The sequence below is a fragment of the Cucurbita pepo genome, chromosome LG16 (genome assembly GCF_002806865.2).
Source record: "Cucurbita pepo subsp. pepo cultivar mu-cu-16 chromosome LG16, ASM280686v2, whole genome shotgun sequence".
NCBI classification, from domain to species: Eukaryota; Viridiplantae; Streptophyta; class Magnoliopsida; order Cucurbitales; family Cucurbitaceae; genus Cucurbita; species Cucurbita pepo.
The window spans coordinates 5,319,866-5,334,266 of record NC_036653.1 but is presented as its reverse complement, the minus strand read 5'-3'; the positions used below and the strand labels follow the sequence as shown (position 1 = coordinate 5,334,266).

The following is a 14,401-nucleotide window of genomic DNA, read 5'->3' as shown; positions in this document are numbered from 1 at the left end:
CGGTACTTAGCCCCCCTCTTCATCGGCACTCGAATTACTATCTTTTGCTGCAAAAACAAACGTCAAAACTCGAGATAAAAACAGTCAACTTATCAATAACAGTAGTGTCTTCAACGGGACACGTACCTTCATTTTGGTTGAGATTGTAGAGAGAGAGAATATAGTGTCCGTAAAACGCTTTAGAGAGAGAGACGGATTTGGTTATGAGCTTGAGGGATGAGAAAATGAGGTTAAAGGTATTGAATATTTATAAGCAAATTTTTATGTATAGAAATGTTTAGTATATAGTATGATGAAGAATGATTCAATGCAAAGTCAATATATGTAAAGCCGTGTAAGACTTTGGAATAAAATAAAGGTGTAGGTTTAGCTAACTGATTCATTTAATTCAACTAGGCCTCACCTTGGTCTAAATCATATTATAACTTTTACAATAAAGTTTTTATGAATTACACCAAAACTATATCTAAATTACCATAATAATTTTATTAAATTGTAAAACTAATCTAAAATTAGAGGTTCAAATTTTTACGCATGTTACTATATTACAAAAAACATTATATTATGTTTGGTGGGTATGCTTCTGATTGGTTCTCGAGTTAAATCTGGTTTTTTGTCGGTTTAGTTTTTCAATCAAAATAGAAAATAAAATATTATTCTTAACGGATTCAAAGCAGCAATTTTTTAATTTTTTTTTAGTTGAATAGTGTTCTCGTAATAGTTACTAAGATAGAATTGTATCTAATATCCTATTTAGTTTTTTTTTTTTTTTAAATGGGTTATATGATCTGTAACTACTTGAAATTATCTATTATAAACGTGAAAAGTAGTGTAGTTTTTCGATATCTCTGTTGGATGAAAGTTTCACATCGGCTAATTTAGGAAATGATCATGAGTTTATAATCAATAAATGTTATCTCCATTGGAATGTTACCATTTTGCCTTGCAAACCCTAGGGAAACTTCGAATACAGGCGTAGATCATTTGTACAGATAAACTTTTGGGGTGCTGAGATCCAAAGTCGAGAGGGTAACAACTTAGATCGTACGTTGAGGTCCCTAAACAATCACTGAGTGGAAAAGGAAGTAATCGAGCTATGGGTTTGGAAGCAGTCATCCTCTGAAGAAAGCGCAACAGCCCACTGGTCTAACTTCATGGCATCGAAAATGTATCAGGGTTCAAGTGATTCACGGAAACGACAAGACCTTGAAAGGATGACTATTGTAACTAACCCTAACCATGGGTAAGAAACTGCACCATTCAACTAATCCTTAACCATGGAAGTTTCATCATATTATTGACGACACTTTAATTTTAAAATATCATTTAATTATTTTTTTTCCACATTCAATTGATTAAAATCGAATAAAATAACGGTAATTTGACATTAAATTTTATTTTAATGGATTGACCAATATATTAAAACATTTTCACATTTCACATCACATTTTTATCATATAGTAAAAAGTAAACCGATAAAATATATTTAAAAACATAATATGTTACTAATGAAAAATTGCTTAAACGTTCGGTTAAACACCGATAAAGACGTTTCAAACTTTGAATTAACATTACGTAGTGTTGAATATTCATATTGATCTATATTTTGTATTTTATCTTTTTTTTTTTTTTTACAACAAATATGACGAAATGGAGATTTGAGCTTCAGATATTTTAACGTTTTGTATTATTCTACTCCGTACCAACCCGATAACAACCTTTAATATCTTATTATTAAAAAAAAATTAAGCTACCCGCTCTGAGGCAAATAGAATTTTAGTCCTCATAAAAATATAAATATAATTTCGTTGGTAATTAAAAAAAGACTCGTGGTTTGCTACTCTCCAATAAAATAATTATACAACTACCATAAAAATAATTATTTTAAAGAAAGTAATTACACTTATGGATAATAATTAAGATTAAGTTGACCATTTATATAATAAGATGAGAAAAAAAAATATTTTTTATTATTTTTTATTATTTTAGGAATGAACAGTTGGAAGGAATGCGTCTTTGTTCTAATATATATATATATATATTTTTTATACTAATTCAATTCAAAAAAAAAAAATACAAGAACAAAGAGATATTCTTTCGTACCGTTCATTAAATATTTTTAAAAAATTTAAAATACCCATTTTCATATATTTAAATATTCATTATAATCCTAAATTGAATTAGTATAATATATATATATATATATATGTATAGGAAAGCTCAAAGATGACAATATTTGCTAGCGGTGGATCTGGGTCGTTACAAATGGTATCAGAGCTAGTCACCGGACAATGTGCCAGCCTTCTCGCTGTTCCCCGTAGGGAGATAGACACGAGGCGGTGTGTCAGTAAGGGGATGCTGGACCCCACAGGGAGTGGATTTGGGGGTGGTCCCACATCAATTGGATAAAGGAACGAGTGCCAGCGAGGACGCTGGGCTCGCTGAGTCCCGAACGGGGGTGGATTGTGATGTCCCACATTGGTTGGGGGAGAACAAATCATCCTTTATAAGGGTGTGGCTCCTAGCATACGGGTTTTAAAGCCTTGAGGGGAAGCCCAAAGAGGACAATATCGGCTAGTGGTGGATCTGGGTCGCTGGCACTCGTTCCTTTATCCAATTGATTTGGGACCACCCCCAAATCCACTCCCTGTGGGGTCCAGTATCCTCTTACTGACACACCGCCTCGTGTCTACCCCCTACGGGGAACAGCGAGAAGGCTGGCACATCGTTCGGTGACTGGCTCTGATACCATTTGTAACGACCTAGATCCACCGCTAGTAGATATTGTCCTCTTTGGGCTTTCCTATATATATATATATATATATATATATATTATTTAAATATTTAATTTTAGCTGACTTGTCTTTCGTATTATGTCGTCGTATTATGTCGGACGAGGGCAAACGAATATTCCGCATATGACTTAATCAACGTCTTCCCTCTTTAAATCGCTCAGTTACACCCTCTCTGCTTATTTAATCTCTAGAGAATGTAAGATACAAAGAACAAGAGGAAACGACGAACGAACCTTCTCCTTGGAGTATAACGCCGACGAAACAGAGATACCTGACTCGACGTCGTGATGAACAACACACGTTTCAGAAGTGGCTACCAGAAAGCTAGAACACACCACGGTAAGTCAAACGAAGCTTTTTGTTGTGATATTCAGCATGATATTATTGTCGGTGAAGAGTAGATTAATTTCGAACGAAAGACTAGTACACTTGGCCTAGTAGCAGCACAACCTGTAACTTAATAGCATATATGGCCCAACGTTGCGACCCGCACACTAGTGAAAGTAACTTGAGGCCCGCGCCTCAACCTGACTTGTGACCCGTACGTGCATCAGCTCTCCCACCAAGACATGTCCTGTCTGTAGCCACCAACTTCCCTCGGCTCGACTCAACTCCAACGGTTAAAACCTGTCATTCGGCTCGAGTTGACATTTTTGACACCGATTCGTACGTTTTGGACCCTCCTAGAGCTAAATTTGACCTTACTTAGGTAATTAAGGTCAGTATGATGTCTGATTCAATTTAAGTTAAATTGAGCTGAGAAACTAGAATTACCAAGGAAATTAGGTGATTCTTCTAATAGGGTGAACACATCGACGATACTTGGAATAACTTCAAGGGATGAAATCTAGCAAATTCAAATTTAGGAAAAATGCCGACTAAGGCGATCCAAGTAAGTGGCCTTACTGCTCGGTCGAAAGACTTGCTATGACGACACGTGCCCAGTGACCCTTGCAGATATCAATGATGTGAAATTATATAATATCACGATGTTATGATGATGTGAGTTAGTATAATGTGATGTTATATTATGATGATGTATAATATTATGATGATAGGATGATGATGCATGATGACGATATGGCTCAATACGACGATATTTCATATTAAGATGATGTGCATGTACTAAATGTCATGTTGCATTATGATTTGTGTGACACAACCTATATGATGTTAATGATGATCAATATATGAAGGCTAACGCATAGGTAATATGTGAATGATGTATAAGGTTCTGTCATAAGAAAAATTTAAGATGAAAACTAAAACAACCTCATGCATACCGTGCCTTCATTTATATCAGGGTACTTCTCTATTTATGATAACAAGCAAGATATTTGACGGTTTGCTAACATTCGGACGTCTGACTACAGATAACTAGCCTAACTATGATGGGCCCAAGAGGTGTGCAAACCGCCAGTGGACTCACGCTCACACGTGCGTGGTCGTATTTAGGAAAGTACTACATATCCATTTTTGTTCGAACTGGAAGCCACATCTATGATGGTTTTAACGATATATCTCTAATCATGAGTTGCATGTGTTTGTATTTCCTGATTCCAATAGTGAGGTCACGGTACGAGCCACTCTGTATCAAATATATATATATATATATATATATATTAAAATTTTAAAACTAAAATTAAAATATTGATTTTTTTCCTCTTTTATTTTAACGATTTGTGGAAGACATTAATTAGTATTTTTCAAAAATAAAAAACAAAAAACTATATTTCTCTTAATTATCTCAAATAATATCTTTGAGATTAAAATATTTACTTCATTTACTTTTAAATTTAAAACAAAATAATTATACCATGAAAAATATATCAAAATTAATCGACTTTTATTAGGAAACAATTTAGTATTTATTTGTAAATAATTTGGTTATTTTTCTGTAATATTATAAAAGTTCAATTGTCACATATTTTGAATTAAAATAATTAAATCGTCATATATTAACGTTATGAGATTATATTTTTACCGTTAGCATAGATGAAATTGTTATTACAGCGTTTAAAAAAATATCTATGAATTTCAAAAAATAACATTAAAAAATTTGGAGATAATCTATAAAGTATAGGCTGATGATTTCGGTCTATATATTGACGATTACAACTTGTTTAAATTTTCGATACATATTTACGTAGCATTTGAAATAATCTATGTCAAATTGAAACAAAAAGACGTAGATTTATACTACTTTCATGAATTACCATATGCAATAGGTCGGGTAGGGGCTAAGGTAACAATGGCTATACGGAGTTTGATGAGGCACCCCACATGAGCACGTCCAAGTTATTTCAGGTTCATTTTTGTCTTTGTCTTTGTCTTTGTCTTTGTCTTTGTCTTTGGAATAACTTCAAGGGATGAAATCTAGCAAATTCAAATTTAGGAAAAATGCCGACTAAGGCGATCCAAGTAAGTGGCCTTACTGCTCGGTCGAAAGACTTGCTATGACGACACGTGCCCAGTGACCCTTGCAGATATCAATGATGTGAAATTATATAATATCACGATGTTATGATGATGTGAGTTAGTATAATGTGATGTTATATTATGATGATGTATAATATTATGATGATAGGATGATGATGCATGATGACGATATGGCTCAATACGACGATATTTCATATTAAGATGATGTGCATGTACTAAATGTCATGTTGCATTATGATTTGTGTGACACAACCTATATGATGTTAATGATGATCAATATATGAAGGCTAACGCATAGGTAATATGTGAATGATGTATAAGGTTCTGTCATAAGAAAAATTTAAGATGAAAACTAAAACAACCTCATGCATACCGTGCCTTCATTTATATCAGGGTACTTCTCTATTTATGATAACAAGCAAGATATTTGACGGTTTGCTAACATTCGGACGTCTGACTACAGATAACTAGCCTAACTATGATGGGCCCAAGAGGTGTGCAAACCGCCAGTGGACTCACGCTCACACGTGCGTGGTCGTATTTAGGAAAGTACTACATATCCATTTTTGTTCGAACTGGAAGCCACATCTATGATGGTTTTAACGATATATCTCTAATCATGAGTTGCATGTGTTTGTATTTCCTGATTCCAATAGTGAGGTCACGGTACGAGCCACTCTGTATCAAATATATATATATATATATATATATATTAAAATTTTAAAACTAAAATTAAAATATTGATTTTTTTCCTCTTTTATTTTAACGATTTGTGGAAGACATTAATTAGTATTTTTCAAAAATAAAAAACAAAAAACTATATTTCTCTTAATTATCTCAAATAATATCTTTGAGATTAAAATATTTACTTCATTTACTTTTAAATTTAAAACAAAATAATTATACCATGAAAAATATATCAAAATTAATCGACTTTTATTAGGAAACAATTTAGTATTTATTTGTAAATAATTTGGTTATTTTTCTGTAATATTATAAAAGTTCAATTGTCACATATTTTGAATTAAAATAATTAAATCGTCATATATTAACGTTATGAGATTATATTTTTACCGTTAGCATAGATGAAATTGTTATTACAGCGTTTAAAAAAATATCTATGAATTTCAAAAAATAACATTAAAAAATTTGGAGATAATCTATAAAGTATAGGCTGATGATTTCGGTCTATATATTGACGATTACAACTTGTTTAAATTTTCGATACATATTTACGTAGCATTTGAAATAATCTATGTCAAATTGAAACAAAAAGACGTAGATTTATACTACTTTCATGAATTACCATATGCAATAGGTCGGGTAGGGGCTAAGGTAACAATGGCTATACGGAGTTTGATGAGGCACCCCACATGAGCACGTCCAAGTTATTTCAGGTTCATTTTTGTCTTTGTCTTTGTCTTTGTCTTTGTCTTTGTCTTTGTCCTCGTCTTTGTCCTTGACTTCAACTATGCTCACAGACTCCAATTGCGCGTAACTAAATTTCTTTCGGAGCACCTCGATGAGTTTGATCGGGTCAAGATCTCCAACTACCTCTAATTTATCCTTGTTATCACCCACTAAGCCGATTGTCTCAATATTCCCTGTAATTTGCATAATTTTTCAATAAGGTTTCTTTTAATTCATTGAAATTCAAATAGATTATATTATATGTACGCATAATTTACCCGAGACAGATGCTACAATCTTCAAGGCTTTGCTACGATACTTAGCCCCCTCCTTCATCGATACTTTAATCACTATCTTTTGCTGCAAAAACCAACGTTAAAATTTGACATGAAAACAGTTAACTCATCGATAACAGTAATGTTTTCAATTGAGTACGTACCTTCATTTTGGTCGAGACCGAAGAGAGAGAATATAGTGTCGTTACAAAAACTTTAGAGACAGAGAGAGGAATTTGGTTATGAGGTTGAGGATGAGAAAATGAGGTTTTAGGTATTGAATATTTATAAGCAAATTTTTATGCATAGAAATGCATAGTATACTGTTATAGTGTCTAAAAAACGCGTTTTAAAGCTTCAAAGGACAAACAATGACTCAACACAAAGTCAACATATGTAAGGTCGTGTAAGACTTGGGAAAAAAACAAAGTCAACCCGAAGTATAACAGATTCATTTATTCCATCGGATCCCACCTTTACAACAGCATTTTGATAATTTACACCGAATATCTATTATTTAATTATTTCTACACATCTCCGTGTCTCCATGTATATTTATTATTTAATCTTCTCTTTTTTATTTTTCATCTACACGAGCATATGAGTTGTACAATCCTAACAAAAAAAAAAAAAATGTCAGATTCATCAGGTGTCAAATTTAGATTTAAAATCTTGACCACGTGAACCAACCAACGTATTAAAACATTTTCACATGGCTATAGGTTTCACATCGACATTTTTTACCAAATCGTTAAAAAAACCCGATAAAATATTTTTAAAATCATAATACATCACTAATGGAAAAGTATTCGAACGTTCAATTATTGATTTTAAAGAAATCAATTTTTATTAACATCCACATTTTATTAATTCTACAAAATTAAAACATCGTTATTCATGTGAATAAAGACGTTTCAGACTTTGAATTGACGTTGAATATTCACATCGACACATATTTTATATTTTAATTTTAATTTTTATAAAAAGAGGTTTTATTCTTTAGATATTTTAACCTTTTGTATTATTTAATCCATTTTTTTCGACCATTTAGAATTAATACATAAATAAATTGATATCAATCCCGGAGTGATCTAAATAATAGAATGACTTACAAATATTTAAAAGAATTAAAAAATATTATCCATACAAATAATATATATATATATATATATATATATATTAAAAATTTAAAACTAAAATTAAAATATTGTTTTTTATTTTTCTCTTGTTATAACATTTTGTGTATGACCAGGTCATCAATAATTGAGATCCACGCTGGCAACGACCATTGCAAAGTCATCCTGAATTAGTTTTTTTTTTAAATAAAAAATAAAAATAATATTTCTCCAAAGGATCTCGAAAAATATCTTTGAGTTTAATATATTTAGTTCATTTATTTTTAATGTAACGGTTTAATCTTAATTTATTATTAGTAATTATATTTGGTAATTATTCTGTTTATTGGTATGTATTTAGAAAAATATTTATTAAATTTTAACAACATTTTTAAATAGAGACCTAATCATCTCATATTTTAAAATATAATGTCTAAATTGTTTATATTAAAATTATGAGATTTTTTATTTATATAAGAGTTTAAGGTTTTAAAAATTATATAAATATTTAGACTATGAAATAATAATTTAATTTTTGGTTAAAATCTTTTTTTATTTGAATGTTTAATTTAATAGGTTGGTTATAGATCAGACAATTAAATTTTTTTTTTTCATAAAATCAATATTGTTATTATTACTTTTAAAAATTAAATGATATTAAAACGATAAAAATATTTTTGAAATTAAAATGTACGAATATTATTTCAATATATTTTATTTTTGGATAAAGTATTTTATCTAATTTATTAATTTTTAGGATTGGTTTGAAATTAGTTTTATGATTAAATTAAAATATTAATTTCGATGGGAGAAGCATCCACGTGTCATTTAAATTCGTTGTTTTCCAGAATCCGACATTGTTGGCAGCCACGTGTCACAACGAACCCACCAAAGTGCCACGTCACTCTTCGAACACACCCCTTCTTCGATTTTGCGCCTTCTGTAACCGCCTTATTCCCTGCGACATCCTCCAAGGGTGAAGAATGAACTGTCTGTATTGAACTCTGATTTCATTTCTTCCCGAAGTTACCCTCATGCGAGTTCCCGTTGGATTCTTCCCAAAGCTCTGGAGCTTCATCTCCTTCCTTCCTTTCTTCTTCTTGCTCCTCGTTCTTGGCCTCCTCAAAGGTAATTTCATCTCTTCGGTATTAGTTCCGCGCGTTTTGATTTAATGTCTCATTGATGGATTCTTTCAGCTGTGATTGTTGGTCCGATTGCGGCAGCCATTGTTGTGGTTGGTAACTCATCTGTAATCGTTGGTCTTTTTCCTGCGCATTTTTTCTGGACTTTCGTCTGCCTGGCTAGGTATAATTTACAAGATACATCGTTGATTCTGTTGCGATTATGCTTTGCCTTGAGTTTGCTGATTTCGATTCTGTGACCATTGGGGATTTCGTTTTTGTTATGTTTCATTTCAGAACCAAGAGGTTAGGCCTTGTTCTTAAATCTGTGGTGCTTGTTTTCTTGCCCTTGCCACTCATCCTTTGGCCGATTGTTGGCGTTATTGGAAGCTTACTTGGTGGGATTGGATATGGGTTTTTCGTTCCCCTTATTGCAACTTTTGAGGCAGTTGGAGGCGGCATTACTGACAAACTTTTTCACTGTGTTGCTGTGAGTTCCTTTTCCTGTTTTGGCATTTGGTATATTGGGCTAATGGCATGTTTGGGAGTGATTTTGAAATGGTTTAGATCACTTTTATGTGGTAAGTTGTCATGAAGATGTAGGATCATAACTCTCATTCAGTTCATAATCATTTTGTTTCATATTCTCGTTTATTTTGGTTATTAACTTTGATTTAGTTCATGACCATTTTGTTTCATATTCTCATGTATTTGGTTCATCTATGAGAATTAGTATTACTATGTCTATATAAAGGCTTGTCTAGCATTATTTTGTTTTGAGATGTGGAGTCATTGTCATCTTGTATTTGTTGGCATTTGGGTTAGATGTATTTGTCTAGTGACATTTGGGTTAGATTTGGAGACGAGTGGAGTCATTGTCATTTTGCATTTGCTTAGAAGCAATTGTGAGGAACTTTGTAAGAGAGACTTTGTGGTGTGAGGGTGTGAGAGTGTGAGAGATACACTTTGTGAACACTTTGGTTATAGTATTAGCTACCACTCGTGGATGTAGGGAATTTCTTCTCCGAACCACGTAAATTTTTGTGTCTCTTTGTTTAATTTCTGTTTGTGGGGGTGTGAGTGCGATCTTACTTCCGCTTCGTTACAACAATCGAGTATCAAAGCATTTTTGGTTGTGGCATCCCGCTACCACTTTTGGGTATCAAAACATTTTGGTTGTGGCATTACAGCACAACATTTTGTTGAGATTTTCTAAGTGAATCGCTTCTCTGTGATTACTGCATATTAATTTTAATCCTTCAGTATATTCGTTTGATACTCACTGGCCTGACAAAAAAAAAACGTTACTACACACAGGATGGTTGTTTGTCCACAATTAAAGCAAGCTGCGTAATTGTGATGGATTTTACAGATTTCTGTTTCCATTCTTATTTTTCATTCATGGATGAACTGGGTGAGTTGATGTACAGTGATGAGAAGCCCATAGAAGTGAAGTGAGTGCTTTCTTCTCCTTTCTCCCATCTCAAATATTTAAGAACTTTATTGGAAGATTTACATTCTGCCTTATCCTGGTCAGGCTATCAAGACTTCCAAGTTGTTTATTGGCCAGTTTGATTGGTGTTCTAGTTGATTCTCTTTTAATTACTTTAGTTGCCCTGTGGAGAAGTCCATTCATGTTATTCAAAGGATGGAAGAGGATGTTGGAAGATTTGGTTGGTAGAGAAGGACCATTCCTGGAGGCAGTGTGTGTTCCATTTGCTGGTCTTGCCATCATCTTGTGGCCCATTGCTGTTGTTGGAGCGGTCATAAGTGCAGTCGTCTCTAGCTTTTTTTTGGGGCTCTATGCCGGAGTTATCGTTCATCAGGTGCTCTGGGGGCAATCAAACTGTTGCATCTTTGCAAATTGTCTGTGTGTTTGAAATTGAACTTGATAATATGTACATTTTGCAGGAAGACTCGTTTCGGTTGGGGCTGGCTTATGTATTAGCGGTAGTTTCGATGTTCGATGAGTATGTGAATGATCTACTCTATTTGGGGGAGGGGTCTTGTATTCCCAGGTAATATAGTTTCTGCCCTTTTTCCTCATCTTCTTGGATGCTTGTGCCACGAGTTTCAATTCTGCATTATACTATTTGTGGCAGCCAGGCCGAAATATCGTAGAAACATGAGCTCCGACCTCAAGGAGCACCGTAGCGATGACAATAACGATCAGAGAAGTATAAGACATGGTTCAAGCAATCATAAACTTGTCTCAGAACAATCTAGGACATTGAAACGGACGATCCAACAATACAAACCTGTTCAGGTAATGCTGTAAAGTGGTGTAAATCCTAATCTTTCTTATGTTGTATCATTTAAATGTTTGTTGGCCACAGTTTTGGGATTGGCTGTTTAAATCCTGTGAAGTGAATGGTCGAATACTTCTCCAAGACGGTCTGATATCGATGGAAGACGTTGAGGAATGCATTCTAAAGGGCAACTGTAAGAAGTTAACCGTCAAGTTACCAGCATGGTGTATATTACAGTGCTTGCTTTCGTCTGCAAAGTCGAACTCTCCCGGGTTAATCATCTGTAAGTCTTTTCTCCTAACTCCGGGTTAATCGTTTAATTATATCGATTGGTTACATTGAAATATACATGAACTTCCAGCTGATGATGTGGAGTTGACAAGAACAAACTTGCCAAGGGACACAATGTTTGAATGGTTTCTTGGGCCATTGTTAATTATGAAGGAGCAAATAAAGAGACTAAATTTAGAAGAAAATGAAGAAACATGCTTGAGAATATTGATAATGAGATGCCGAAACGAAAAACCTGAGGATTGGGATGAGTTTGCCTACCCTTCTAGCGACACGGTCCGGAGAGCGCAGTTGCAAGCCATATTTAGAAGGTTTCTACTAACTGCTGATGTTGTTGAGTATTATTTTTTAGGTCGTCTAAACCATCATTCTCTTAACAGATTACAGGGTATTGTGAGTTTCATGTCGCGAATCCCAAGTTTTCGACGTCGATTTATGAACTTGATCAAGGTATTGTACGTCGAAGGCATCCAGATGGGCAGTTCAGCAACGGCTGCAAGAGTTGGAAATGGTAGCAAGCGTTTAGGAAGGAGTAGGGATGGAAGAAATAGGGAAGAGGAAACAATAAACACAGCACAAAAAGCTCTCAACGTTCTTGATGTGTAGTATGAAACAGGTTCTTCTTCTTCCTCCTTTTTCATGCTACCTACCTGTTTACTGAATCAAATGATGATGCAAATATTTGGACAAATGGTGTATGGTTGTAGCTCTAGACGTTCATTTTACTGGCGGGGACCTGCCCTTTTTGGGGCGTAAATTCTCCGTTTAGACGAGAAGTAAGAGAGGAAGTGAGGAATGTCTTTGTCCGTTAGATAAATGGGGTTGAGATGTTTTTGTCTTCGATTTTAACCCTTAATAGAAATATTATATATATATTTAGGAGTAATAGTATTATTTGATTATAAATTCATCATTGTCGTGACTTTCATCCAACACCTCCCCTCAAACAAAGTACTGCTCTCCTTAATTGGGGCTCGACTCTTTTTCTTTTGGAGTCCTAATCATTTTTTACTATGTCTTCAAGACTTACAATACTAAACTATACCAAGTTAGTTGAACACAGGCTCTCCACAATGATATGATATTGTCCACTTTGAATATAAGCTCTCATGCTTTGCTTTGGGCTTCCCCAATAGGCTCTCGTGATTTAATTAATTATAAATTCATGATTATTTTTCAAATAAATTTTTATATTCCCCCAACAATCCTTTATCTTTATTTGTTTAACTCTTAAGAATAAAGTCCACTTCCTAATTATAATTCTCAATACACGTGTACTAATTATAATTCTCTAATTATAATTCTCAAATAATGATGAAGTGGAAATTACACGTGTACTTTGACATGATGTTAATTATTTAATCAATTATTGGTAACATTATAGTTTACTTAGGTGTTGCAAATTTAAAAGCATTAAAAGTAATGTCTTTAAGAATGATTCATAAAGTCACATGAGACAAGTCAATTGTCTCATGTGACGACAAAACAATATTTATTTAATCAAATTTTAGATAAAACAAAATTTTAAAATTAAAATTGTCTCGTTCTTAGATAGCTAGACAAAAATTGTTGTTTTCATAATAAAAAAAATTATCACAAAATTTCCTCACTTTCCAAAAATTTATAAAAAATAAAGTATTCATTAATTTTCTTTTGCATATGCTTATGTAACAATTATATATACATATTTATTTAATGTTTAGTATTATAATATATTATAATAACCCGTTATGGAATATTCTAAGACAATCGAGTATTAGAATGTCGGTTAGATTTCGGTTAATATTTTAATAGTATATTTTATTTTATTCTCGAGATATAGTTAGTTTATATCTGTTTCTCCGAACCTAATGAAAATTGGACTTTAGATCCCACGACTACTTTTGGTCCCACCTATCTCAATTCTATTTTTCATTTTTTAACAGTTAGTTTAATTTTATAACTTTTTTTTGATTGTTCAATCAATTTTACAAATTTTAAAAATATATATTAAAATTGAGTGGCAAATTTTAATTAAATGTTATGTTTTACGTTTATTTAAAATATTTTTTAAATAAATCATTCGAACTAAATCCATTTAATAAAAAATATTTAAGCTGAAAAAATTTATAAATAAAATTTATTATTAAGAAAATAGAGAAGGAAGTATTTAAATATATTAAAATAAAGACTGGGCAATCTATGAGTTGTGGAATAATTTATTTAAGATTTGTCCAAAGAGATTGTAACAAATAAGAATGTGGGTCTCACCTAATATTTAATTTTGGTATATAAAAATCCAAACTTTAGTGTAAATATATTTAAATTTAAATTAAAAAAAAAAGAAGAAATTTTGATAAGTGTAAAAGGAAATTCCACTTGGGCTATGCTGGTGCCACTTTGAAGCTCTGCTTTCTCTCTCACTGCACTTTTATTCTGTGAGAAGAGAGACCTTTTTTTGCTTTTGGAGCCTTTTTTGTGATATTTTTATGTACACTCATCATATGCCCACACCCACATCTGCCCTCTCATCCTTGTGACTCTATCCATCTCAAACATACAGATTCAAGAAACCTCCAGCTTCTAGGGTTTCTTTCTTTCTTTTTTTCTCCTCTTTTTGCTGCTATTTCTTCTTTTATTATGATCATAACCTTCTTCTTCTATTCATCCCTTTCTTCTTTGTAAGGTACTTGTCTTTCTTGCTGTTTTTTTTTTTTTTTTTTTTTT

General features: G+C 32.7%; 1 protein-coding gene and 1 pseudogene across 1 annotated transcript; both read left to right on the top strand.

Annotated features, from left to right (window-relative positions):
- Positions 1-9,005: 9,005 nt before the first annotated feature.
- LOC111777541 (uncharacterized membrane protein At3g27390) lies at positions 9,006-12,565 on the top strand. The gene is made up of 10 exons (XM_023657185.1): positions 9,006-9,162; positions 9,231-9,339; positions 9,453-9,645; positions 10,473-10,609; positions 10,693-10,981; positions 11,067-11,173; positions 11,262-11,421; positions 11,492-11,687; positions 11,766-12,006; positions 12,076-12,565. The coding sequence occupies exons 1-10, from the start codon at positions 9,069-9,071 to the stop codon at positions 12,299-12,301; spliced, it is 1,752 nt and encodes a 583-aa protein (XP_023512953.1). The 5' UTR covers positions 9,006-9,068; the 3' UTR covers positions 12,302-12,565.
- Positions 12,566-14,068: 1,503 nt separating this feature from the next.
- LOC111777521 overlaps positions 14,069-14,401 on the top strand; it is a 4,974-nt pseudogene continuing 4,641 nt past the window's right edge.